The 27,986-nt window shown below is 33.2% G+C and overlaps 3 protein-coding genes, 1 long non-coding RNA gene and 1 other non-coding gene across 7 annotated transcripts; 3 read left to right on the top strand and 2 right to left on the bottom strand.

Moving 5' to 3' along the window:
- Positions 1–4,570: 4,570 nt before the first annotated feature.
- LOC105108111 (uncharacterized) lies at positions 4,571–7,445 on the bottom strand. Of its 2 annotated transcripts, none has more exons than XR_838992.1 (3): positions 6,874–7,445; positions 5,826–6,294; positions 4,571–5,399 (listed from the first exon to the last, which is right to left on the bottom strand). It is a non-coding gene; the product is annotated as an uncharacterized LOC105108111 (long non-coding RNA). The 2 variants fall into 2 exon arrangements; XR_838993.1 differs by having other exon boundaries at positions 4,571–5,402.
- Positions 7,446–8,318: 873 nt separating this feature from the next.
- Positions 8,319–12,962, bottom strand: DJ1C (Class I glutamine amidotransferase-like superfamily protein). The gene is made up of 8 exons (XM_011002299.1): positions 12,628–12,962; positions 12,215–12,415; positions 11,604–11,753; positions 11,333–11,512; positions 10,308–10,385; positions 9,776–9,976; positions 9,181–9,318; positions 8,319–9,106 (listed from the first exon to the last, which is right to left on the bottom strand). Exons 1-8 carry the CDS (start codon positions 12,883–12,885, stop codon positions 8,897–8,899), a joined length of 1,416 nt encoding a protein of 471 aa, XP_011000601.1. The 5' UTR covers positions 12,886–12,962; the 3' UTR covers positions 8,319–8,896.
- Positions 12,963–15,235: 2,273 nt separating this feature from the next.
- Positions 15,236–18,795, top strand: MCCB (3-methylcrotonyl-CoA carboxylase). Of its 2 annotated transcripts, XM_011002313.1 has the most exons (10): positions 15,236–15,653; positions 15,744–15,863; positions 16,163–16,597; positions 16,746–16,836; positions 17,101–17,342; positions 17,432–17,596; positions 17,686–17,760; positions 17,932–18,063; positions 18,348–18,404; positions 18,497–18,795. In XM_011002313.1, the coding sequence occupies exons 1-10, from the start codon at positions 15,453–15,455 to the stop codon at positions 18,698–18,700; spliced, it is 1,722 nt and encodes a 573-aa protein (XP_011000615.1). In that variant the 5' UTR covers positions 15,236–15,452; the 3' UTR covers positions 18,701–18,795. The 2 variants fall into 2 exon arrangements, with proteins under 2 accessions (XP_011000615.1, XP_011000624.1); XM_011002322.1 differs by lacking the exon at positions 15,236–15,653 and having other exon boundaries at positions 15,773–15,863; positions 16,170–16,597.
- A 151-nt stretch (positions 18,796–18,946) lies between these two features.
- TRNAR-UCU (transfer RNA arginine (anticodon UCU)) lies at positions 18,947–19,019 on the top strand. Its single transcript has one exon. It is a non-coding gene; the product is annotated as a tRNA-Arg (tRNA).
- Positions 19,020–23,242: 4,223 nt separating this feature from the next.
- ATHM3 (Thioredoxin superfamily protein) lies at positions 23,243–26,547 on the top strand. Its single transcript, XM_011002331.1, has 2 exons — positions 23,243–23,668; positions 25,821–26,547. The coding sequence occupies exons 1-2, from the start codon at positions 23,473–23,475 to the stop codon at positions 26,138–26,140; spliced, it is 516 nt and encodes a 171-aa protein (XP_011000633.1). The 5' UTR covers positions 23,243–23,472; the 3' UTR covers positions 26,141–26,547.
- Positions 26,548–27,986: the final 1,439 nt, after the last annotated feature.

Here is a 27,986-nt window from a genome sequence, read left to right on the forward strand (position 1 = left end):
GAACCTGATGCACTTCAACAACTAGGGTAGTAAAAAACAAGGCCTTCATCTAAACTTCTTGTCCTCACAAGACCGAAAAGCTTACTCACAATAGCCAACATTGCAAACCATGTTATGGCAAAAAGTCCATTGCTTGTGGTCAATTTACCATTTATAACTACTTTGAGGCCATTTAGTACATTGTTTAGCTTGGTCACCACAAAGGGATGTGAGGTCACTCTCTTATCCTATGGTTGGCAGGAAAAGCAGATGCTTTAGCATACTACCAGAGAGATTTCATCAAGATCAAATTACCTCCAGTAAACCGCCTATGAAAACCTGCAAAGGGGAAGAGCAAACTGCTCCATATATTCTTCCATTCTTAAGCAGCTTATTAGAACCTTAGATACGTGCGGCCGCTAAGCCCCAGCATTTGCTCCCTGAAAGTTCACAACAAATCAAAATTCTTGAAAGCGGAACGCAAAAGTACACGTCAAAGAACACACTGGGTACCTGATTCAACTTTTAAAAAATAGGATCTATAATATTTAGCAGAACCTAAATTTTATAATGTGCTTCTTGAGACACTTGTCCCGTGATGATAATAATGAATACAGTAATTCCAGTAGCCCAAGCTGCCACATGGGTTTCTATGAGGTGCAGTGATTGATATTTAAAAGTATATTTTTATCAAGGTTTTATATCATCATTTTACACTTGAAGTATCAATAACTCCTTAACTAAAACATGTTTTATAATAATATATCTAATAAGATAAGATATCTTTAATTTATGGTAAATGTTCATTTTAAATACAGGCTTATCACATAAATGAAAGGATTGATTGATGAATTTAAGAACTGAAATTGGAAGGACAAAGAGATAACCAAACTTAGAAAAGAGATGTCGGTGCAATCCAAACCAGAACACTGTTCGGTAATTGGATCATATCTAGAGTTGTAGATCTCAGATTTAGGTCTACTATATATGGATGAAAAGGTAAGATATAGGCCTACAACTTTTATATGGAGCCCAAGATCTAAAAGGACCATTTTCAAATCCAAATTGTAGCAACAACAAAGAAGTCTGAATCTGTCTTTCAGTCCGAGCACTGTTCAGTATTTGGCCCATATCTGGAGTTCTAGAAGTCCAAATGAGCTGAATTTTTTACAACTGAGACAATTTCCTACAACTTTCATGTTTTCAAGTGGCTCTAATTTTGACGTTATCAATGACGTTTTGGGCAGACAAGAGAAGATAAAGATTGTCACCAAGTCAAGAGTTGGTCACCCACTCATCAATTAGTCATCAAATCAATAGTTTCCAATTTTGGCCTATAAAAGGAGGCATTTACCATATATTTAGGCATTTTGGTTTCCAGATCAAGATCATGCTCTTGCTTTCTTTCTTTGTATTTTTTGTAATGTTTATGCTTTGCTTTCACTAATATCAAGTTTATGCCTTTCATTTACTTAGTTAACTTTTATCTTATTTATGTTCTTATTTTGTTTATTTATTTTTCTTTCTTTCATTATGTCTAGCTAAGTTTATCATGTCAAGGTGAAAAGGTTACACTAATGGTGTAAGAATAAGTATAATGTAAACTTAATATGGACTTTAATGTTTAATACTAACATGTTTTGTATTTGTTATTTTGTTCACTCTTTAATACTTTGCTTGTTAAATGACTAATCTTGATTTATATTGTATAACACTTGGTATAACAAATGCTTAACACTTTCATAGTTCATACTGTATGGTATAACCGACACCTGAGCTATGAAAGAAACTTGATTTGTTGTTAACATAAGTTATAATCATGAATGCTTGACGAGATTCACAAGTATTAGCATTAATCGAATAAGATTACTAATGTAATCACGTTAATAATCTATAATCTGATTGGAACCTCCTTTGTGTATGGTTTCCAATTGAATAATAATAGTTTATATTATACTTGTTTGACATATCATTAGTGGATCCTCTAACCTTGACATTTATTATTATCATTGTTTAATCGTTACATTAATATTCTATCTCAAAGTTCTCATTTTCTTCTCCTTTTTTTTCTTTATTATTATTACTATTACTATTACTATTACTATTACTATTACTATTATTGTTGTTATTATTATTATTGTTATTACTATTATTATTGTTGTTGTTATTATTATTGTTGTTGTTGTATTATTGTTATTTATAATTTGTACAATTAACCTCCTTGTGGTTTGACCCCGGTCTTGCCGGGTTATTTATTACTTCGACACTCCTGCACTTGGGAGAAAATATTAATCTTTTAGTCGTGTAATGGAGTAAATTGCCATAAAGCTGAAGTTCCATGAGGTGCACATGTTTTTATGTGCTCACTTGCCCATCAAGTGTCCTCCCGGCAAATGAGATTATATAGCCAATTACCATTGGACTTTGTTAGATTCTTGTTTTCTTTGGCTATCATCAGCAGCATGCATCAGCTAGTACAACATGTAAACAAGTTCATCTCAGAACGATTAGCCACAAAGCAAAAGACTGATTGTAAGGGAATACAAGGAGAGATTACAAACGAATCTTTTATCAAACAGATGAAAACAACTTACACTACACCTGATTAATGCAATCTCACTGTAAGAGCATCTCTAATAAAAAATACCAATAATAAAAAGCTATTTAGGAGGTCAATTATATTCTAATATATCTTATGTTAAATTAATTTTAATATAACTATATAACTAATTTAGATGGTTTTTATATAATATAATTATAATGTTATTAATTATATAATTAATATGAGTAATTTATAACAATAAATATAAAATTAATGAAGTAATTTGAAAGTTAAAAAATATAATTTTAAGTTAAATTTAAATTTTTTTAATTTATTTATATAAATATTTTTAATTTTTAGTTTTATATATTACTGTTAAAGTAGCACTTTTATTTTAAAATATGGTAGCCAGTATTTTTATTTACTTTTACCTTTTGCTACAAAGAAATATATAAATAACACTTTTTTTCTTTAACAGCTATTTTACTAATCTTTTTTTTATTTAAGAAAACCCCATCCCTGAAAAATGTACTTTGCAGGCCCAAGTAAGTGAGTAAAATTTTAGTTGTCTCAGACTTTTACAAGAGATGCATGCCCTGACTCGAACTCCAAACCTACTATACAAATCTCAAATTCTTTATCATTACATCACGTCTCTTGGGGACCTACTTAACTGATTGATTGAAATATTTAAAAATAAATATAAAAATTAAAAATATAATTTTAATTATTTTTTTTTACATTTTTTTTAGGTGCATGGTTGGAGATGCTCTTAGCAAAATAAATCACAACCCACCAAATTTCCCAAAGGTTGTCCCTTGATTCTGTATACTTTTTTAATAATCCCAACCAAATCATTACCCGGCAAAAAGTTGCGATGGCTATAAAGATTATTGACATCTTTGCAATTTCCGTATTAGAAACCGTTTGCAATTTATTCCTAAAAAAATTAGAGATAGAGTTGTTTTAAATTTTTAATATTCAAATGACAAACCTAGACCAAGCCAACTTAATATACAAAACTCATATCTTAGGTTATGAATTTAATTATCTAATAACTTAATTATTTTGAATCTATTTTCTATTTAATTATATAATACTTAAAATAGATACATGCAATAAAATAATCTAATAAGATTTAAGGAAAAAAGTCATGGAGGGTTGCATAAAAAAAGTGCTAGTTGATGTTAAAAAATAATTTTAGAATCCTATTTGAAAAAAAAATTAAAACTGAAAAGTATTTAATAAAATAAATCCCAAATATATTATTGTATTTAATAAAATAATATCCTAAATATATGTTTATTTAATTTATTTTAATGAACCACAGACCAATTGGAACTCCCATTGGGTTTTCAGAGATGTGAGAAAGAAGAGCTATGCACTTTCCAAGGCCGGTTTTCGGCAATACACACTCTAGAAGCTAAATTTCCCCACCATATTTTAGCAATGACCTCCTAAAACGAGGGAGGTTCAAGACTTTATATCACTTAAGAAAATGAATCCTATAAAGTTGAACTGAGTGCAAGCCCACGAGCCTCTCTGCATCCATTCTTCATTTTGTTGAATGCATTAGATTTTCCAGATGCAACAAAGGAGAAGGTAACTGTCTTAATTCTAAGTGCATAGTTCCTACACTCTAAATACTGCTGAATGAACTGGATGGCCTGTAATTTTATTTTAGTATTCATTACACTTTAGGATGCCACTTTACCATATAGAATTCACCAACATGGAGTTCTGTCATTCAAAAACACATACTTGTATCAGGACCTTCAATTGCAGTAACAGAGGCAAGTCAGTGTAGCTTTCACCTCCTAATTTCTTAATTACCATAAATAAATAATAGTCAAATCCTTTGACTATGCCTGCATTTTCTAGTTTATCAACTTCATAATGCGGACAGGAAACAATAGAAAAGAAATGAAAATCACGTCACGTAGATTGGATATCATGGAATGAGGAGGCTTCAGTTTTGGATCATCACTTCTCTCTCTCTCGTACTTACAACAGGAGCATTATAATGAAAATGGTATAAGACAGACAATGTACTTCATCAAACATTCTTTCTAGTTCCCTCATTTGAAGCTGCATTACAAGCTTAATTGGGTTGACATGGCTACGTGTATATATATGAAGATCACATAATTCTTGATTTTTGCAATATATATAGCACGCTCCCTGCCTTTTACTGTCTATTAAATTTGAATCCATGCTCTGCATGTTTGATATACAAAGTTAAAGCAAATGCAATTAATAAATAAAGATATACTCCCAATAAAATCATAAAATAAGACAGGGATTAAACCAGAAGAGGGAGCATCCGTAGCAGCTTTTCCCAGTGGCCTTTTAAAAAACCAAGTTCGCTAGCCAATCAGCAGCTTGTAAGCATGATGAACCTGATTCACCTAGTCTCTAGCAAGCAAGTCGTGGACCTTCTATTTTCTTGATAAATATTGCAAGTCAATGAAATTTACCTTTGTATCGTGTGAACTGTCATAAGCACCGACAGATATCTGGGATGCAAATTGCCCCACTTAATTCAATGAATTATGAGTAACTGATGCAAACCAGAAACAACAGTGGAAAGGTCATATATTACAGTTTGATTGTACCAGGTGGAGGTAATAAGTTTAAACTACAATGGCAGTTCAAATTACATGACACAATCAAATTTCCTTAGCTATAATGCTACTTGAACACACTCTAGTGGGGTAACCAGGTTGTTGCTGGTATGCATCATTTACCTAAAAGAATTTATCACATGACATACCAAACTGAAATCAGCTGAAAGGATGATAATCAGTAAGAATCTGCCAAAATCTTTTCAACCGAAGAACCAATAGGGAGAGCCAATTGCCTCCTTAAAAAGCAACCCCTACTGGAAAAAAAAAAGAAGCAACTCAAGACAAAGTTAAATCCTTCAAACAACCAATCGAATCAGTAAAAAGGAAGAGAAGACAGATACTAAACAAAGCAGAGGACCACAACAGCCTCCCTCTCTTAAAAAAGAACAAACTTCTGAGATAAAGGAAAAGAGTAGGAAGAAACCCCTACGAAGATGGACAACGTCGACCAGAATTAACCAGCGATCGTGCTAGAGCTTTGAAGCAGGGGAATTCAAGGGTTGAACTTAATAGAAATCAATAGGAACTTACGGACACTATTACTAGTGTGAAATTTAAAAAGACAACAGAAAAACAAACGGACACCCTTTCAGATCGCACGAAGAATAAGTGGACAAAGAAGTAGAAAGACAGCGAGCACAGGAGTAGAACCAAAAACAAAAGGCAAGTGAGATAACCTGAAGCCTTCATAGTGGCGGCATCGTAATAGCCCTAAACTGATAGAAACAAACACAAAATGCTAAATGCCCTGTCAAATGCATTAATAGAAGGCCACCTCATATTCGCAACCAAAAGGCTCAACCCCAATGAAGTAACCTCGTAACCTTTCAGCAGCCGACACTTCTTCACTTCTTCCTAGGAAATTGTCTGACAACCTCTCAGAAGCCATCAAAAGGAATGGCAACATGTTTAGCGAGGCTATTGGAAGCTGCAACTATTTATGCTATTATATATTCCACCACAATAATGTGGAAGGATGAAAGGAAATGGTTAACATGCCATTCCCATTAAATGATGTTTTTCAAGTCTCCATTATAGAGGATTAGAAGTGAATCATCACACACAAACTAATGATGTTCAAACCTTGAATGAGTGCATCACGGATTCCTCTGCATCATTGTGATCATGCATGTAATTGGCAATATCCTGCAAAAAAAATATTTAGATGCGAGAATCAACCAATCAGCTTTAATACTTATTATTATTTATATTTGCATTAAACCCGCTGAGGAAAAGTTTTTCTGTCCAGATTGAATTAAATCTGAAAGAAACAACAGAACTAAACCTAGTTTTCATATTGAAAGAAATTTCTGAAGAAACTAATTCTAAATCATGATTGAAAACTAAATGTGACAAAGAAACGGAGAAGAAAGAAAATATAAAAGCTTCAATATAATCCAAATAAGAAATCCAATCAGTTGTGAAATCTGTCTACCATACGAAATCAAATCAGAGAATAAAAAAAAACACAGAAAGTTTGCAAAATCCAAATGTTTTTTAAGAAAACAAAAGGAAATGTGAGAATTCACCACACAGAATAGATTAAAAAAAAAGCTTATCCCCACAACGCCATGCCAACCAAATTCCAAGAAGCGGACACAAAGAAAACAAAGCAAGCGAAGCCTCTCGGCCACAAAATTCCCTATCAATAATAGAAAAAAGCTGCATAAGAAGGCAACAAATGGCCGTACAGAATTGGAAAAACCAAGATAACCAGAAACTCACCTGACAACATCCCAACCGAATTAGAAGAGGGAGAAGAGAGGTGGAGCAGCACTCAATCAGACCAGCTGGTCAGGAGAGAACAGGGTGTGAAATCCCAGGAACCAAAACCCACTCTTTCATTCAACCAAGAGGGCAAAGGCCATGGCAGGTGGGGCGTGCATTTAATGTACAATGATGGCAGCCCCACTCACCAATGAAGAATGAGGTCCACCGTACGATCAGGGCATCTAAGCTGAACCCAGACCCGCCAGAAAGCAGCCAGCCAAAAGAAACCGAACTCGTATGAGTCCCTCCTCCCCTCGATAGAAAAGGAAGAAACAACACAGAGGAAGTTATTGAACCCAGAGCGAGCGCTGTTAAATAACACGCGAAAAGAACAGCGAGAATTCAAAACCCAGGCCAAGAGTAATAATATTACAGTACAAAATTGATTTAAATGCAGGTAATAAAAAAGGCGATGGTCATTGACCAATTTAGATCCCGACGACAACAGCCCATTATCCTTCCACTAACTAAACCCAGCCTAATTCATTCTATCTTCTTGGTGCCTCCTCTTGGATTACAAGCCCACGCTACTGAGCTCGGCAATTGCGCTTGTGACGTGTGTCTGTTATAACGTGTTAGACAAAGTAAGTTTTAGTCGATGTGGGATTTCGCTCCTACTTACGCAGCTTGAGACTTGGTGACTAAACAAGTTGTCTTTTTCTTTGTTGTTCTTGTTTTATTTTCCATAGACATGGACACTTCTTTTCTCAGATTGCAGATCGCTTTGTCATTTGAATAGATATGTGTATACATGGCAGGATACATCCAGATCTTGTTCAAATTTACACCCCGAGTAAGAGAAGTTGAGATGCTTGAAAAAAATTTCAATGAATTCATTAAAAACAAGTGAAAGGTAAGACAGAACTCGGCAGCAATTAGTGTAATGCAAATCAAGATGAATGCTTCCCGTTTGGTAAACAAGTTAATTAGCATGTCATTTTATTAAATAAGGAATAAAGTCCAGTTCTCTAGATGCGAAGGTGCCTGTGGAGCTCAGGCACATGATTGGCTGGCTGTTGTGTTTGCATTGATCATGAGTGTTATGCAAATGCTAGCATCTTGTATCGTTGAATTAAGCAGCCAAAGACATAAATTCCAAACTAGATCTTTATGTTGTTTTCCTTGCACTTCTGAGTAACTCAATAGTTTCTAAGAGCTTATTGGTGGCTTTTAATATTGTGGCTGTTAAGCCACCAGAGTAGCAGTGCTTTAGTACTGAGCAAGCTCCAAGTAGTGGTACTTTGACTACTAATACGGTGGCTTTCATGCAGACCAAATGATAACTTTCAGTGTTGTTGGGTTAGGTTGCTAGATATTAAGGGTTGATTGACAATTGGACGGATGCTTTTCAGACACAACAGCAGCCAGTTCTACAATATCCAGTCAAGAACAGGCAAGCATAAGAGGAAATATATGGTTATGATTAATCTCGGCAACATCATAACCATACATGAAAGTCCCGATTTAAGCTTGTAATCTTTATCATTCATTGGCAACGAGAAAAAGTCCACAATAACACAGGTCCGAACTGAAATCCCTGGTGTTGCTAATGCAACATGAGCAAGATGGGATGAATAAATAGCAGCTGCGTTGCCCAGTTGTTACACGGAGCCATTTCTATGTCCATTCATACTGTTCGGCACTGAATTATCATATAAAGTTTGCAAACAAGTCTGTTCTTCAGGAGACATTTGAGATGTTAGCTTCAGCTCACAACACATCTTCTGTTAATCGCCATTGGGCGAGTAGCTTTGAGCTTCACACACAGGCAAATGTCAACTCTCCCTCGTTCTGCTATCCAAAAAAGCAATCAGGATTATGTATCTGGACGAACACGAGTCTCGTAAATATCCATTAGGCAAGCACCTTAGAAAGAGGATTTTCTTTCTTAACTGGCTGATATGAGTTCAGGGAATAGACTGTTCTCCATGGAACAGGGATCTTCCAAATTGCCTTTCATCCAGAAGGACCTGATGCCCTAACTCCTGGGATAGTCAAAAACAAGACCCTCAGCTACACATCTTGTCCTTGCATGGCCAAAAAGCTTGCTCACAATAGCCAAAGCAAAATCTGTTACAGTAGAAAGTCCCTTGCTTGTGATCAATTTACCGTCAATAACAACTTTGGCACCATTTGATACATTGTTTAGGTTGGTCACAACAGAGGGGTGTGCAGTGGCTCTCTTATCCTATAGTTGGGAAGAAAAGCAGATCCTTCAGCGTCCTACTGTTTAGAAAAGAGATTTCAAATAGTTCAAATTACCTTTAGTAAACCCTGTCTGTGAAGAACTGCAGGGGAAGAGCAAATTGCTCCATATATTCTGCCAGCTGTATATTGCTCTTGAAGCAGCTTCTTTAGAACCTTAGATTTGTGTAGCCGCTCAGCCCCAGCATTTCCTCCCTGAAAGCACACAGCAAATCAAAACTCTTCAAGGATACAAAGCAAACACAAAAGTAGATGTCAAAGAGCGCACTAGACAGCAGCCTCAATTTCAGAAAGATCTATAATATTTAGCAAAACCTAGATTTTGGAATGTGCTACTTGTTGAGCACTTCATCCCAAGAAATGTGGCATGGCGTTAACCTGAGCAAATGATAACAACCAATGCAGTAATTTCAGTAGCCCAAGCTACTGACAGTATCTCCACAAGATGTTGCAAATTACCTTTGAAGCTGAAGTTAAGACTACCAATGTACTCAAAGCCCTCTTATGATATTAGACTAATTTGAATGGTCCAAAGGCATCTGTTGATATCAAAGTGGGAATTCCAAAGACTACAAAACCCTCACAATTCTATGAGGAAAGAATGCAAGAAAAGCAATTTTCAATATTATAAAAAAAAATTGAGTTGTCTTACTGGTAGAATGATTAGATCATATACTGATTCAGCAGCATCACCAATTAACTTGTCAGCGACAATTTTTATGCCTCGTGATGCCAAAATTTGCACTGATTTTTCAATTGAAGCAACCACAACATCCACCTTTGCCCGCCTTAAAATATCTACAATAGCAACTATTTCAATCTCTTCAGAACCATTTGCAATTGGAAGGAGAACCTGTGTAACATGTGGAAGATTAATTTGATGATAAATAGGAAGAAACTCAAATGCAATAGGGATGAGAAGACAAACAAATGCTATAAATTGGGATTGCACAGGGATACAGGAACTACTTCATGAAGCAACTTTACACAAATGATTAAACTAGAGATGCATTCAAAAAATATCAGTGTGTCCACCTAGCAACTGAAAAAATGCAAAATTGTTTCAAATATGAGGAGCTCTTGTTTTTAATGTGTTCCACATCCCCGCATCGAGTGTTCTCCAGGAAAAGAAGATTATAAACCAATAGGTGATTAACAGAAACAGGATGGTAGAAGAAACTTACACGAGGATTGTGATCAAAAGACCATTCAACTTTGTTATATTCTTCTTTTCTCTGGGTGTCATCATCAGCTTGCATTAGCTAATATAAGGTGTAAAGAGATGTTAGCTCAAGATGATTAACCACAAAGCATCTTCCAAAGGGTAAACATGTAAGAGAAGACAAGTCAGTTGACAGACGAATCTTTTACACAACAAAAGAAAACAGCTCACCTGATCTATGCATCCCACACACACAATCACTTATCAAATTTTTCTACTTTTTGTCATTGGTTTTCTGTGCATTTTTAATAATCCTATAAAAAACCATTACATGGGTAAAAAGTAGTGACACTTTGAAGATATGAACTAAATGAAGATATCACAGACTCTTTGCATTCCGTTTTAGAAAACTTGAAGGATCACTAAGATAATTAATGCTTTAACTCATACTGTCATACTGCTTCTTTCATACCATCCAGACTTTCTTTCCCCACTATAAAAATACTGTATTAAAGGATAGAAAGAAATCCATCCGAGCCTTCCATAATCTGACTGAACAAAAAATATTTAAGATGTGCATGATGAGGTCTGAATCCCAGTTGAGTTAAATGAATGGACAGATGCCAAAAAAAAAAAAACTTCAATAATTTGTATTGCTTTCAGCAGAATTTGTTGTGCTAAGATCCTAGTACTTAACAGGATAATAGAAATTTTGTGAGCCTGTTATCAGGCATTTCATTTCAGAATTCTGCACAGAATCTTCAATTGTATGAAAAGTTGAAAACAGTTCGCTAATTATCCCTGTTAACTTCAGCAGATCATGTCCAGAAAAAATAGCAGAGTTTAAATCATGATTATACACCACTGAAAAAGGTAATTTTAACTTCTATTCATTTAGGAATAAGAGGTTCGCAGTAAAGAATAGCATGACTAAGCTGCACATGCTTTCAATGCACTTAAGTTAATGACAGGAAATTGATTTCCAAAATGCTATGTTGACGCATACATGAAAAGTAAAAATGAAACTGGCAAAGCAATTAAACTTACCAACAATTGTCCAACCTCCTTGGCCACAGACTCTCCAAACAGCTGGTCTACTAAGGATAGAGCAAACTCGAAAGAAGTTCCTGGACCGCGGCTTGTTGTAAGCTCTCCTGAAACTTGAATTTTTGATGCAACAGCCCAGAAAGTAGGAAGCTTGTCCATAAATGCAGGGTGACCTGTCATCTTACATCACATGCTACAGCACATTTAGTCAACCAAAGATACATTATGTGTTTTCAACAAAATTCAAGCAAAAGCAACACATGAAAGCCACCTGCTTTCTCCTCAGGAGGCCCCATGGAAGAAGAGTGATTGCTGGAGCGGCACATATAGCTCCATATAATCTCTTACCCTCAGCTTGTTTGCTTGTAATTTGCCTGAGAACTTCACAATCTCTCAACCTTGCGGAGCCTGGCATTCCTCCCTTGAAGCCATTCACAACACGCAAGCCTTTGTTACAAATTACATGGCCAGATCAAACTACAAAAGCTACAATTGTTTTCCAAATAAAATTTACTGTACTAACAAGCAACCCAACTCCCTGTGACAACCCCAGAGAAAACACAATCTTCTCGATTTTCCAATTAAATCGTGTCGTTAAGTATGTCTTTTTCCTATACTTAACATTCACGCTTGTATGTATACCTTTCTTTACCGGCACGATCATAAATCAACTAAACCATACTTTTTATTAATTTCTCAATGAGTGTCAGTCACTAACCAACCATTTATGGAAAAAAAATTTAAAAAAAAAAGAAAAGAAGAAAAAAAAAAAAGAAGCTATGTCATAGTATTTGCCCCGGCTACATTATCAATGAGAAATAAATGTAACAATCATGAATTAATTTGCAAACCATGAGTGATTCAAAGTAAAAAACAACAAACCGGCAAAGCAACAAGATCGAAAACTTCATTGGCACATTTGGAAATGGAGGTATCAGCAACAAGCCTAGTGCCACCTGCAGCTTCAACTTCAAGCTCTGGTTCTACTGAAGCAACAATTACCTCAGCACCAGCTCTCCTCAAAACATCAACGATAATAACTGCTTCCATTTCTTCTGTACCAAAACCAATTGGCACCAGAACCTATCAATGCCACAAGCATTTCAAAACCCATTAAAAAAAAATCAACACTTTGGTCACTGCAAGTTCAAGTAGGCATAGTTATATCAACTTTCTACCATCATGTCGAAAGGGCAGTCTAGAATTCTTGAATACAAAACAACAATTGAAAAGCTATGTTTTTTTTTGGTGAGCATTTTAAGGTAAAAGGTTATAAGGTTTAAGCAAAAAGGCACCTTTTTGAGAGGAAGAGAGACTGGAGTGCTTGTTTCTTGAACACTCGTTGATGTTGTGGGTGTTTTTGGAGATAGGGTTATGGTGGGTTTTGAAGAGTAGCGTTTTTTTGTAGAGGGTGTTTTTGGCTGTGGAGGAGAGGTCATGGAAGCAAATGATAAAGAGGAAAATGTAGTTTTTATGGCAGAAGTTGAAGTTAGTTTCTTGAAAGGATAGAGCTTTGTAGGAGATGGTGAAAGAAGACAGAGCATAGACTCCATTGATAAATGGAAGTATCACTTTGGAGCTTGCAGTGCTATAGAGTGTTTGTAAAGATGTTTTGGCTTTGTTTGGATCTTATCCACCAGGTATAAGCAATTTTGCTCAGCGGCAGCTCTAGCCAGTAATCAACGGCAGCGGTTCATGATGAGCACACCCTTTTTTTTAATTCCCATAAATGTTTATTTTAAATTAAAACAAAAAAACATAATTGGATTAAACAGTCGCGATTGTAGAAATGGGTGGTTCGTTGTGCCTTCCCTCTGAAAATAAAGTGTAGTTCTAGAACAACACCTAAGCCTGTCAAAAAAAAAGGATAGATTACATTCATATTATCAAAAAAATTATTTCCTGTGTATTACATCATATTATTTTTTCAATAACTAAATTATTCTCACTCTGATTATCTCTTCTCAATATTTGGATTTTGATTTTGATAAAGTAGTACTTATAATTTTATCAACAAAATTATTTTATGGTGAACAATTAAGCAATTTCTTTTTTGTCAAAATAAAAAAAGACCCATGTTTAGTAGATTGATAATTTTTATTATGAAATGTATTGTTTTATTTAAAAACAATGGTATTAATTAATTATTTAGAATCATAGTAGTTATAAAATCTAACATATTTCCCATTCAATATCCCATCAATTTAAAATTTAACAAAATCGATATAATTTTTTTATTAAAATGATTTCATTTTAGTTTTTTTAAAAAACAATCAAGGATTTAAGTTAATTTAGATGAACTTCAACCTACAACTCATGTCTTAAATTAAATTAACCTTAAAATTAAACCTTGTAACTACAACTATGTGCACAATGTGATTTCATTAGATATTTATAAATAAAATTATTGTGTTAAATAATTTGTTGATTTTGTGATTTAAGTATTCTTATTTATTCTTCGTAGTCGATGTATATATTGATTTGGTATAAAAATCCTAAAAAGTTGGTAAATGGCAATTGTTAATAACTGTTGCTTGGTAAAACAAGTGACCAGTAGTTCATACCCATAGAAAATCTTCTTTGATGAATATGAAAATTCTTTGATAAAGTTAGTAACTTTATAGATAAAATATAATGATATTTTATAAAAATAAATTTTGAAAAAATATATATATTAAAAATATTAAAAATAAAAAAATTATAAACATTTAACTTGATGGATTCATGGTAAAAATATGAACATTTAACTTGATGGATTCATGATATATTTATAACCCACGCATCTTTTTTTTTTATAGAGAAGAGGGACTGGAATAAAATTTTACTTGCGTGGGGTCCAAGAAAATTCTCTAATGAGTGTTTGACTCAAGAATCATTAGAGATAAAAATGAATTTAGATATACTGTTTGAACCCAAATATACTAGACTTGAGCATAATAGTACGAGTCTATGATAGTGCTAAGGTACATGCTCATAATAGTATGAGCTCATGACAGTACTAAGATACATACTTAGCATTCTTGGTGCTGGGCAATATATCCAACATGAGTGTACATCCCATTGAGGTGCATATAAGGCAAACACCTGGCACATTGCATGATCCTTAAATATTAAGCATCCATGTGCCGATGTTCTTAGTGTGTAGGCTTGATCTTGCACGCTTGAGCTCATTTTTTAAAGTATTTATTTGGGTTATTTTTTTTGGATTTTTATCCATTTTATCTTGATTTGCCAACAAATTAATAAGAATTAAGAAAAATTTTAATAGAAAGATTAAGAGTGATTTCCATGAACTGACAAAACTAAATTTGGATGATTTGATGGACACAACTATACCTTCAAAAAAAAACTATAAAATTTAAATTAATATAATATTTATTTAAATGACGAGTAAAATAAATATTCTCTATGTTTAAATATTTTTCTTGTTGAAATTCCGAGCTCTAACAAATTTTTTATCTAAAAAGATAATACCTTGTGTATATAAATTTTTTAAAAATAAATATCTTTAAAAATATTTTATATAAATATAAATGGTAGTTTTTTTATCATTAACCAAATCCGAAACAACTAATATAAAAATAATTATAGTGTACGAATAAGTTGACCTCAACCTGTCACTATATAAGAGTCACTTATAAGTTTTGCGAGGATAAGAAAATTATTGCCAAATAATTACTTTAATCCATCTCAGCAAACTTAAAAAATGGTGATTTTTTCTTCCAAAAATAGTGAAAAGTTAGTAACACATATAGAGTTCAAAATTTTATATTAATTTACTATAGAATTGTGTTAAAAAAAAAAACCATAGGATCCAATAAAAACTTGAAAAATAAAATAATATAATATAATAAGGGGATCCAATTGAAACTTGGGCAAAATAAGAGGAAACGGGGATGAATACCAAAACTGACTGTTGAAGTTCAAAAATAAATAAATCATCAGCAAATCAAAACGTTGTAAAGAAAAGGATTTCTTTACTTGGATAAAACATTGCCAGATCTGAAGATAAGCAGAAAATACTAATGGATATGTATTCCACACAAGCACGAGACGCATAGAGACAATCAAGGTATCAGAAGTCGGAGAGAAAAGACACAGACCAAAAGGCACTCAAAAAATGCTGAGGAATTTAGCAAGAAAAGCAGTGTCAGCTACTTCAAATCCATGGAGAACATCAAAATCAATTCATTTTCTCCAGAAAAGAGACTTCTGCTTAGGAGTCCTTCCTGATGGAGTAGGCAGAAACTCTGAGGCCTTTGCACAGAATTCTAAGGCCATGGAGGGTCTTATTTCTCAACTCCAATCCCATATAAATAAGGTTCATGCTCACATAGTTATATGTGGATTTATATGTGTTTGTTTGTGTTTACGTGTTGGGTTTTGAGATGGGATTGTTTTATTTTTCAAGGTTCTCGCTGGAGGAGGAGAAGAAGCTGTGAAAAGAAACAGAAAAAGGAACAAGCTTTTGCCTAGAGAAAGAATTGATAAGCTAATTGACCCTGGTTCTTCATTCCTTGAGCTCTCTCAGGTTTTCGGATTCATTCATTTGTTGATGTTTTTGTTTTTTTTCATTTATATGAATTTGAAATCTTGTGGTCAATGCTTGTGAGAGACTTCTCTTGACAGAAAATGGTTAAAATAGGACCTCTGTAGTGGATCCTGAAAAAATCATGATAAAGACACAATCTTTAAGTTTCTGAAAGGAGTTTTTGAATTTTAGTTTATGTAATGATGCAGATGTTAACTCTATTTATAAAATTGTTTGGTACATATAGTAGCATAATTTCTGGTGTTGCTGCTTCTTATTGCATATTTTAATGTATTAAGCTTGCAGGCCATGAGTTGTATGGAGAAACATTACCATCTGGTGGAATAATCACTGGAATAGGTCCGGTTCATGGGCGTCTTTGTATGTTTGTGGCGAATGATCCTACTGTTAAGGGAGGAACTTATTATCCAATTACGGTGAAAAAACATCTTAGGGCACAAGAGATTGCTGCTCAATGCAAATTGCCATGCATATATCTTGTTGACAGTGGAGGAGCTTTTCTTCCGAAGCAGGCTGAGGTCTTCCCTGACAAGGATAATTTTGGTAGAATTTTCTACAATCAAGCTGTAATGTCTGCTGAAGGAATTCCTCAAATTGCTCTGGTATTAGGTTCCTGCACTGCTGGTGGTGCCTATATTCCTGCAATGGCTGATGAAAGTGTGATGGTTAAAGGAAATGCTACCATCTTTCTAGCTGGACCACCACTTGTGAAGGTCAGTTCCAAAATTCTTGTGTTCCAAATTGCTTCATCCATGAACTCTACATTGCCGTTGGGTCTTCTGTACTGTGCATTTATGTATATGAATCAATGCACATATTTTGCTTGATACTGAAATTGGCTCCGAAGGAGAATTGTGATAGGCTGCTACAGGAGAGGAAGTCTCTGCGGAGGATTTAGGGGGTGCTTCTGTGCATTGCAAGACATCAGGGGTTTCAGATTATTTTGCTCAAGGTATGCATCATCTGTTTATGCTACCTCCTATGCCATACTTCTGCAGTTTCTGTGATCTTTTTGGAGTTTCTTGTCTGGATAAGCCTTTGTTTATGCTAACAGGATTTAGTTCATTTGTAGGATGATATTTGATGATTTTTCGGTGGAATTTAATAGAAAGTTCACTGTTATTGAATTCCTTTTTCTCCATCCTTGTCTCAGAAAATTGGTGAGTGAAATCTTTTGCCTAGCTGATCATATGTATGGAATTATCTCTCCTTGTAGATGAATTGCATGGACTTGCACTTGGTAGGAACATCATCAAGAACTTGCACATGGCTGGGAAACAAGGGGTGATGAATGGATTGCATAATTTAAACCCTGAGTACAAGGAACCTTTATATGATGTAAAGGAGCTTCGGTCAATTGCACCAATAGACCACAAGCAAGCCTTTGATATCCGATCAGTTATTGCCCGGATTGTTGATGGAAGTGAATTTGATGAATTCAAAAAACAGTATGGAACTGTGAGGACTTTTAATGACTTGTTTGGTTAACTTATGTATCTCCACTGTTTTATCTATGAATAACACAGTTCAAAATCACTCCTCTACAGACTCTCATAACAGGGTTTGCTAGAATTTTTGGACAACCAGTTGGCATCCTTGGAAACAACGGGATACTCTTCAATGAATCTGCTCTAAAAGGGGCCCATTTCATTGAACTATGCACTCAACGTAACATTCCCCTGGTCTTTTTACAGAATATCACTGGATTCATGGTGTGTAAGATGGGCCACTTTGATTCAAACATTTCTTTTTTCTTTGAAACGCAAAATTGGCATGTAACCATGATATTGTTGATTTGTAGGTTGGGTCAAGGTCTGAGGCAAATGGCATCGCAAAATCTGGAGCGAAAATGGTAATGGCAGTTTCTTGTGCAAAGGTTGGTTTCTTTCGCTTATCCTAATCTTTTTGTTGTTTTTTTTATCTTTACTCTCATATAATTGCAAAGACATAAAGTTGTCTTTTACAACCATCACATCTCATGATTCACTAAGAAATTGTGGAAAAAAACTACTAACATCTGAACTGTTGCCTATAAATACTTGCGCAGGTCCCCAAGGTAACCATCATGGTTGGTGGAAGTTTTGGTGCTGGAAATTATGCTATGTGTGGTCGTGCATATAGTCCCAATTTCTTGTTCCTTTGGCCAAATGCCAAAATATCTGTGATGGGTGGTGCTCAGGTAGCCCCTTCACTTAAAATCATCATCGCATATGATCAAGGTGTCAATAAAATTCCGTGCCATTGCTTTGATATGAACAGCTAAATACATATAAAATACCATATCCACGGTTAATTTATTATTGTTATTATTGCAAAAACTACTGTTGTGCCAGCAAAGACTTATTCATATTCTATAGAATTTGAGCATTTTGGAGCCAAACACTTACCTTGAAATGGAACAAAATTTAACAGGGCACACTAATTCAACTTGTTTTAAATGCCATATCCACTTGTTTTGCTCAGGCTGCTAGCGTGCTGTCTCAAATCGAAACGGCAAACAAGAAAAAGCAAGGAATTCAGGTGACCTTACTTTCCTTATAAAATATTACTGAGGCCTTCACAAACTTATGGTATGCTTATCTGCATTTGGACATCCTTTGCATGGATTACAGTGGACAGAGGAGGAACAAGAAAACTTCAAGTCGAAGATCACAGAAGCATACGAGCGAGAAGGAAATTGTTATTACTCCACAGCAAGGCTCTGGGATGATGGAATCATCGATCCAGCTGACACGAGAAAAATCATTGGCTTTTGCATCTCTGCTTCCTTGAACCGGCCCTTGGAAGACACCAAATATGGTGTATTTAGAATGTAACAAATGCAACTTTTACATCAACTCCAACGATCAAAAATAATTTACCATAATTTTTCTTCTTAGCTCAATAAAAGAAATCATCGTTCAACATGGCTGATGCTCGTTGACATCGTATAATACACTTCTTACATCTAAAGTTTTAGCGTGCCTTCCTTGTTTCCTTATGACTCTTAAGAGTTTTCAGTATGGTGCAAAAAAACAATTATTTACGTTAATTAGTTTAGTGAACAATACACGTATCACAAAGCGCCCGTGGCCTAATGGATAAGGCGTCTGACTTCTAATCAGGCGACTGTGGGTTCGAATCCCACCGGGCGTGATTTAATAATCTTTTACATTTTTCTACAACCTCAAATTAGTTCCTCAGTTGTTCATAGTTTATCAATGGAGTCCCTGGCTCCATCTCCGTCGTCTATCCTCTTAAATCTTTAACGTGTAGGCAATGCTACTCTTTTTTCTTTTATTTTTTTCCTAAAACAAGTGGCTTCTCAATCTCTCACGTAGGGTTAGAATGTCCTGCCTGGAGTCTCAATCATCTCATCAACAAAGTTATAATAGTTATGAAGAACAAAAACCCAGAACCGAAATTCATTGTCTTTTGGGTTAAATTGAGACTTTCACCACATCACCCATTACAACCAGATATTTGATCCGCTATGTATTTTTTTTTTACCACGGTAGCATCCTCCATTACTTCTCTTGGTTAGAAGGAAAGAAAGATTAATGAAGATTAAGTGTTCGGATTCGTTCCCACCACTCAGATAATATAAAATCAAATATGTTTTTCTTTTCGTTTTCCATTTCAGTAAGAGAGAGAGGGAGAGAGAGAATTTCTTTTTTATGACTTTGATGCGTGCACTGGTATCAGATACTGGGTCCGTGTTGATTTCGGGCGGATAATAGAAAGTTTTCAACCATTTGTTGATCTTTAATCTAGTAAGTGGCTTTTTCAAATTTAAAAAAAAGAGCATTGGGTGTACACTCGAGAAAAGAGAAGAAGATCTTTAATGGTTGATTAGAGTCGCTTGCTGGATATGACGACGGTAGAAGAAAGCCTTTTGATAAGAAATAAGAGTGAAGGTTACTCGAGTTTACTGTTTGAGTTCTAAAATTAATTGAAGTAGAAAAATAAAAAGAAGAAGAAGATGATCGGAGGAGGGTATATTAAGAGGGCTGGTTTCCTTCCGGTATTTAACATTTAATAAAGACACGTTTTTCGAGGAAACCACGTGCTCTTCAAATGTCGTCAAGAGTTGAAAAGGCAAAGGTTTTGGCGAAGACGGCTCAGCTAGCGTTCCTCAAATTTTTTTTCATTGTTTTTATTTTTTAAAATTTTAAAATAATAATCAAACACTATTTTAAAATATCGTTTCACTTTTACCCTTATAAAATTATATGACTCAATGTTCGTGGTTTTACTTAGATTTGAAAAAATGGCAAACAATAATCTAGGAGAAGGAAATGAAAATGTGATAATTATTACACTTTTGCTTTCATAGTTGATAGTTAAAATTGGATTTTTAAAAATGAAAAGTAGAGTATTTATTCGAGAGTAGGAATTGTTATTGCAGCTCCCTCGTCTCATGATCCATCGTGGATTCAAATGTTCATGACTTCCATTGTTAGGGGAATTTGATTTAGATATTCACTAGATGGATTAGTTTGTGTTGTGTGGTGGGTTATATTATTACTATTATTTTAAAAATTTAAGATTATTAGTTATTTTTAATCAAAGTTAACCCAATATAATTTAATTAATTTAATGAGTTTAAATATAAATTAAACTATTGAAAAGAAATATTAATAAAACAAACATAATATTTTTTTAAAAAAAGGAAGATAACAAGACACATTTAAAAATATTTCACTTCTAATAATATAACGTTTAAAGTTAACTTGATATTTAAAGGCAATTTAAAAATGTTTTTCAAAATACTTTTCATTTCAAAAAATATGTTAATAATTTTTTTTATTTTTTTAAAAATTATTTTTAAGATCAACACATCAAAATAATTTTAGAATATAAAAAAATATATTAATTTAATGTAAATTTTTTTAAATTTTTAAAAAATACTTTTTAAATATATTGTCAAATGCTATTACCTCTAAACTTAGAAACACGAACTAGTCAGACTAAGTTATTATAAAAAAAAAAAAATATCACATGACTTAGATAAAAATGTCAATTTACTTCATTGTTAATGTAGAAAGTGAATCACTATGAGAATTCCCATTTCTTAAGTAATTTGATTGTTATTTCAAGATGAAAGAGTCAAAGAAGTGATAAAAAAAATATTTCTTTTATTTTTTATTTTAAAGTATAATAATATATTCCAAACCATCTTTATACAAAAATTATTTAATGACTGGACATGCTTGACTCTTGCTTATTACATTGTGATAATGGGTGGAATTTTATTAAAAAAAAATATTGTGATAATGGATGTATTTTAATTAGAAATATATTAAAATAATATTTTTTTTATTTTTTTAAAAAATAATTTTTGATATTGTTATATTAAAATAATTTTAAAATATAAAAAATAATTTTAAAAAATTAAAATATAAGAGAAACACTGTTTGGAACTGTCTTTAAAATGGTTTTCGTTACCTAAAATTATCTCATGAAAATCCTCCCCGTGTTTTGTGTATTTTTGGTTGGTTTTGTCTTTCTTATCATTATGCTTCTCTTTCTACGGGAAAAGAAAATGATAAAATTAATTGGGGGGTTGTACAGACAAATTATGCTAGAGATTAATGAGTATGGTTTTGAAATTTAACCTGCTGATCGATTCAGTTTAATGATCAAGTTATGGATTAGATAAGTTAATCTAGATTAACTCGAATTAATTCAAAAAAATTAATAAAAAATTATTAATTACATGCAGGGCCGGTTAAAAAGGAGGAGGAGCTAATATAGGCTTCATTATCAAATTAACATAATAAGATAAGATTTGTTTTCTACTTGAATTTAAAATATTTTTCATTTGAGTTCAAGTCACGGAGTCTTAGACAATAGAAAGTAGTTGAGAACTTCTCCTCCAGTCCAAAAACTAGAAGGCTGCTCTCTTTCCTAAATTCGCTCTTTATATTTGAGCATTTATTCACTTTTCTTTTCTTTTTATTTGTTGAGATATTACCCTCCTATTAAAATTATCAATCACAAATAGGTTCAAAGTTGCTACAGTGGGGAAAGAATAGGTTGATGAAGTTTTCTAAGCTGGTGCAAAGATACTTGGTTGCCACAGTGAGGGCAGATACTTTTGGTGATGATGGGAATAGGAATGATGAAGAGAAAGGGAAGATGAAAATTTTAGATGAGAATTTGAAGAGCCCATTTGTTGAGAATGCGATTGCATCCAGAGATGATGGTGTATTTGATATTGAGGTTGTTGTTGTGTTTGTGATTTTAAAAAGGTTGTTTTATAAAAAATATTTTTAGTTGAAATTAGTTTGAAAAAATATATATTTGATTAAAAATATAGTTAAAATTGAGGTTAAACAAAAAATGATTTAATGTGTTTAGTTAAAAAATATTTTTTAAATTGAGGTTATAAAATAATTAAAAAATAAATATATTAATATTAATGATTTTTAATTTAAATATTGTAAATTTAACTACTGTTATTACATCATAAAATAAATAATATCGATATCAAATATTTTTTATTATTCCATTAAACTATATGAAATGTCACCACATACAAAATCTATCCAACAAGGATTATATTTTTTTAAGATTTCTTAAACGCGCAACAACAAAAATTGAATTTTTTGTTACGTTATTAAGCGATCTTCTTTTAATTTTTTGAATAAAACACAATTAAAATAAAAATAAAAACTGATTTTTTTTTAAATTGGGTCGGACTAGGCAAGAAGATAATTGGAATTGCGATCAATCCCATAAATACTACGTCATCATGTGATACCTTTGTAATTTATGTGGTGTTATTAAATAATATTAAATATTAATTTTTCAAGTAAAACATAATTTTTAAAAAAAATTACAATTTAATTCACTTTAAACTAATTTTTTTAAAAATAAAATAATATTGTTCATATTCACTTAAATAATACAAGAAAAATCAATGAATTGCACTGATTTTTCAAAAAAAAAATAAACTAAATTTTTTGTACTAGTTAAAAAAAAATAAACAGTACAACAATGGAGTATATGGTTCCTCCCCCACGAGAAGTAGCAAAATATGCTGCTTCTCAAAATTTATGACACAATCTTTATTTTTAGTGGATAGCACGATATATTTTTTTTTAACCAAACACTGTAATACGCGGCTGCAAGTGAGTTTCACCAACAGCCACGTTACCAAAGGAATATTAGATTTTATAGATTGCTGTTACCTTTCTTTGTTAAGAAAGTAGCCGGGTTTACTTGAATCGACTAAATTTCAAGTTAACTTATTAAGTCAATTGAGTTTTACTAGGCTAACTCCAAATAAATTTTTATTTAGATTCAGACTAATTTTAAGTCTCGATTAACTGGATTCTACATCGACGTACTGGACCAATCCAGGTTTTAAAACTATGTTAACGAGAGGTTTGCCCTTTTCATCTTGTTGAAAAATACATCAGGTGGGTCCCTTTCCCTGCTGTCTCGTTTAAATCACAGCGATCTGCTTGGCCGATTTCTGTTCTTCGCGTCTTATAATCGTACTCATATATTCAGACTCACACGATACTCGTAGCAGCAGACACTACCACCTTCTCTCCCTCTAACGAAATTTCTGTATCTGCTTTTTCTTTCATTTCTTGAAATGGCTTCAAGTGCTACTTCACTTTGCTGCCCACCACTCAGAAGCTCACGCGCCGCCGTTCTCCACCAATGTCAGCAGCTGAACCCTAACAGACTCTCTTTTCCAATCAACTTCAACACCGCTAAAAGAACAACGAATCTCACTGTTCAACGCGTGCCTCTCCCTCTCAAGGTTCTCTGCGGTCGCGGAAACCGAGGTTAAACAAAAAATGAATCCCTAAAACTCTTGATTCTTTCAATTTGTTTCTCTTGATTTTTTATTTTTGTTTCTTGTCTGAGCTGTTTCATTCTTGATGTTTTACTATTATCTTCAATGGTGATCCTAGTTTCTTATCAGGGATTAGACTGGAGTTTAGGAGAATAGATTATTGTTTTTAATGATTTTCACCAGAGGGTTGGGATTTTTTTTGTACTAAAGAATCAAAGATTTGCCTCTAACTTCTTAATGTTAGTAGAAGGCTGTTCCCGATAGAAAATCTAGGTTAATCAAGAAAGAACTTGGCGAGAACTTGAGATTTCATGTTCACGTTGGAGATACAATGTAAATGAATGAAATCCCTAGAAGAAATTGAAAAGAGAGAAAAAGGGGCAAAGAAAGAATCAGAATAGTAGAAACGTGGAAAAAAGCAAGAGAGAAAGAGAGAGAGTTGGAGACTGAGATTCTCACGGCATAGTATCGAATCTGAATATAGCTTCAAAAGGCAGTCCCATTTTGAGAATTAGTTTTCTTCATCCTTTTTTGGTGAGAAGAGACTTGAAACTAGAGCTGTCATGAGAACTTAGAACGAAGCATTAGATTGTTACTTTCGGCTAAATATAGCAAGCTGGTGGTTTATGCAGTGAATGTTGCTTTACTGGGTGACCGAATTTCTTCCCATGGCTGTGAAATCAGTGTTTGTCTTGCTACTAACCAGGCCATTAAATTTTTGGAGTATTGATTAAAGTGGAAGTATTTATTTATTTATTTTATCATGTATGATGAGATTGAATTTGCTTATTAGCTTTACGAAGGGAAACTAATTCCCTTCCGTCGTCATCTCATGTCAAGGTTGATGGCAAAAAACCCCGCCACTTCTGCCCCAGTTTATCATAACTGATTAGTTAACATGTCTGTCAACTGAATCCTGAAAAATGGGAAAAAGTCACTGGCTTTTCAAATCATCTATGGAGCCTTGAAAAGGATTCAGAAAAAGACTATCAAATCCATTATCTGTTTTGCACAAGGCAGTGCAAGGAGTAACTCCTGATCTAACAGTAAAAGCAAGGTGCATGAGTGCATCTACCCATCAAGTTCCTATTGAAGGAGGAACATTACAAGGAAAAATCACTCGCTATCTGTTGGTTGTTGGAGGCATCCTGAAAACATTAAGGTCAAAATATGGTTCTGAAATTGAGTTCTGAAGCTATGGATGGTGCCAAAGAGAATGTTGAAGCCATATGGTAAAAGTAAACTACTTATAAAATGCAGAGGCTAATAGAGCCTTTGAGGATTTTTGTTGGTCCATGAACAGGATTCACGTGGACAAGTGGACTATCTGAAATGATTGAGCAGAGGAAGGACTTAATTTGAAATATGTACTTCTTGGAATAAATGGAAAGGGAATTCAAGATGAAATATTTTCCATTTTGTAATCGATTTTTATCTGTCATGTTGTTAATCTTTGTTGTTCTGTCCTTACATCAATTTAGAAACTTGCATTGTCTTTTGGCTTGAAGTTCTTCTCAGAGAGAATTTTAATCATGTTCGGATTGTCTGCATTTGTTATCCTATTTTGTACTATTTCTTGGTCTTTTCCTCCATTAGGTTGCTGCTAGTATTCTCATCATAGCCAAGGAAGTTTTAAAAGAGTATGGACTAAAAAGCTTGATATGGTTAAAAGCCTCTGCTAGTTAGGTGGTCTATGGTGAAGATTGGATGCTTGCTCCACAAACTTTTTGTGTTTTATACATGTTGCTGGCCTACGGGATTCAGATGCATAATCATGATGTGTATCGCACAATAGCTACATTAAATATGGAAAATTGAGATTTGGCGACAATATATGCAGGTTCTAACAGATTTGTACCATCTGAATAAAGTAGCGAGTTAAAGTCTTTAGAGAAGCTGGAAACACTTTTTTTTTTCTTTTGTGTGTATGTAGAGTAGTTGCTGATCAAATCTTTCAGAGAATGGAGTTTCTCTTGATAGTCTTCGGTGATCTGATGTATTTTGGCTCTTTCATCTTCAGTTTTGCTCGCATTTCTGCTTGCTTTATGGTTATCAAAATTGAGTTTTTTATTTGTTCGCTGAGCTGTCGGTAAGGCACCTACAATATGGTCTTTTTAACCACACCTTTTGGGTTTGTTCAGCTACAGCTGTTACTCAGGACTCTTGGGAGAATTCAATTTTGAAAAGTGATATTCCTGTTCTTGTTGAATTCTATGCAAGTTGGTGTGGGCCTTGCAGGATGGTTCATCGAGTAATTGATGAGATTGCAGCAGAGTATGATGGGAAACTCAAATGCTTTGTGCTTAACACAGACAATGACCTGCAAATTGCTGAGAACTATGAAATTAAGGCGGTGCCAGTTGTTCTACTTTTCAAGAATGGAGAGAAGCGAGAGTCGGTGGTCGGTACCATGCCAAAGGAATTCTATATTGCTGCAGTTGAGAGAGTTATGCAGTCGTGAACTTGGTTCAGTGCATGACTTGAACATGCGTTACAGTCAATCAATTGTGTTTGGTCAGGTATCATAATGCCTGGTGTTCATGAATTGCTTTTTCAGTCATCGAGTGACATGGTGTGAATAGTGTTATAAAATTTACCCCTGCTGGTTATCTCTTTTGGACTTGTGGTGGTGGACTTTGTCTCACCTTTTCTTGGTTGAGAATCTTCTGCTACCCTACCTGCTGTGAATATGTCATTGATTTTTTTCTTGCCCATGCTGTATATCTGGGGGTTTTATTTCTATGGAAAATCAAGGATTTGACTATATTTTGAGCTTAAAACTGTACTGGCGGCATGGCAGATCTGTTCTTTATGATCTGCTGGAGATGGATTGGAAATTTCATGAGATTAGAACTTTGCTTCCCTATATGAAAGAAATGCTTGCATGCCTTTACACTCAGTGCTATACTGTTATTTACCATGGTTCGTTTTGTTTCAACTTTTATACTTGGATAGAAATAGCTATTTGACTCGTGCTTTTCCTCGGATCAAATAATATTTTTCAGCAAGAAGAAGAATATACAGGCTTAGATGAAATTAAAATTAAAATTATTAAATTTAAAAAAGACAAAAAAAACTCTGAGATAATGAGAGTTAATTTGCTAAATTTATAAATTGCGTCAAGAATGTTATTGAATTTAATTATTTTTTATTTCTAAAATTACTTTTCATATTTTTCATTTAATTATTTGTCAGCTTGGTGCATGCTTTTTTATATATTGATAACCAAATTGTTTTCTTTTTTTAAAAAAATAAGGGTGATGTGAAATAAAAAATAGCCCTTTTTAAAAAAATAAAAAATTGATAACAAAAGGAGGTTTTACTTGAAAAAATGCCATAAAAAAATGAAAAAATGATTTATTATTTTTTATAATTTTAAGGGGTTAAAAATAAGAAAAACATATACTAAATTAAACAATATACTATAAAAAAATCATGAAAAATTGATATTAAAAAAAACAATAAAAAATCTAAAATTAAAAATTAAATGATAAAATTAAAAAAAAACTAAATAAATAAAAAAATCAGTAATAAAAAAAATTCATATACAAGATGATGTAATGACTAATCTAAGATTATCTAATGTGTTTGGGCTTTAAAAAAAACTTTAAAGCATGGATTTTTTAATAGCCTATGCCCATGTAATTGGGCTAACTTAATTTTTTTTTAAGCAGTTGTTTTTAAAAAAAATAAACATGCATACATTATTTATTTTTTTTAAAATTCTAACTAGAAAATAAAAAAATATTTTTTATATAAATTTATTTTTCAATCATTTTTTTTAAAATACTCATAAAACACTTTAGATATTTTAATAAACTAATTTATGATTCAAAAATCATACAAAAAAATAGAATTAACCCAAATAAAAAAACCTTCTTAAGTTTATATATGTTTTTTAAGGCAACTTGAAGATGAAAAAATACCTAATCAAAACTTCCTTTACCAAATTGTATTTTTTGACACTAAAATCAATTTTTTTTAGTGGTTGGAATATGTGTAAACGATGTGTTTTTTTCTTTTCATTTGAACTAAGAATTGAAAAGATAAGGAAAATAAGGTCTTTGACCAAAATTAATTTTTTTGAAATTTTAAAAATTAAAAGGACCTAATTTTTATAATTCAAAAGGATATGGGGACTAAATCAAATATTTTACCAAAAAGCCAAAAAACCAACCATTTCCTTGATTTTTTTTATTTATTCTGGTCTTTTGTCTTTTAAATGTTCCTTTCCTTAACAATTTTATCTAAATTAGTTTCCAATCAAGTCCAGGGAAAAAAGTAAATAAAATGAAAAGCATGTTGAT

The sequence above is a fragment of the Populus euphratica genome, unplaced genomic scaffold (assembly GCF_000495115.2).
Source record: "Populus euphratica unplaced genomic scaffold, PopEup_1.0 scaffold3.1, whole genome shotgun sequence".
Lineage (NCBI taxonomy): Eukaryota > Viridiplantae > Streptophyta > Magnoliopsida > Malpighiales > Salicaceae > Populus > Populus euphratica.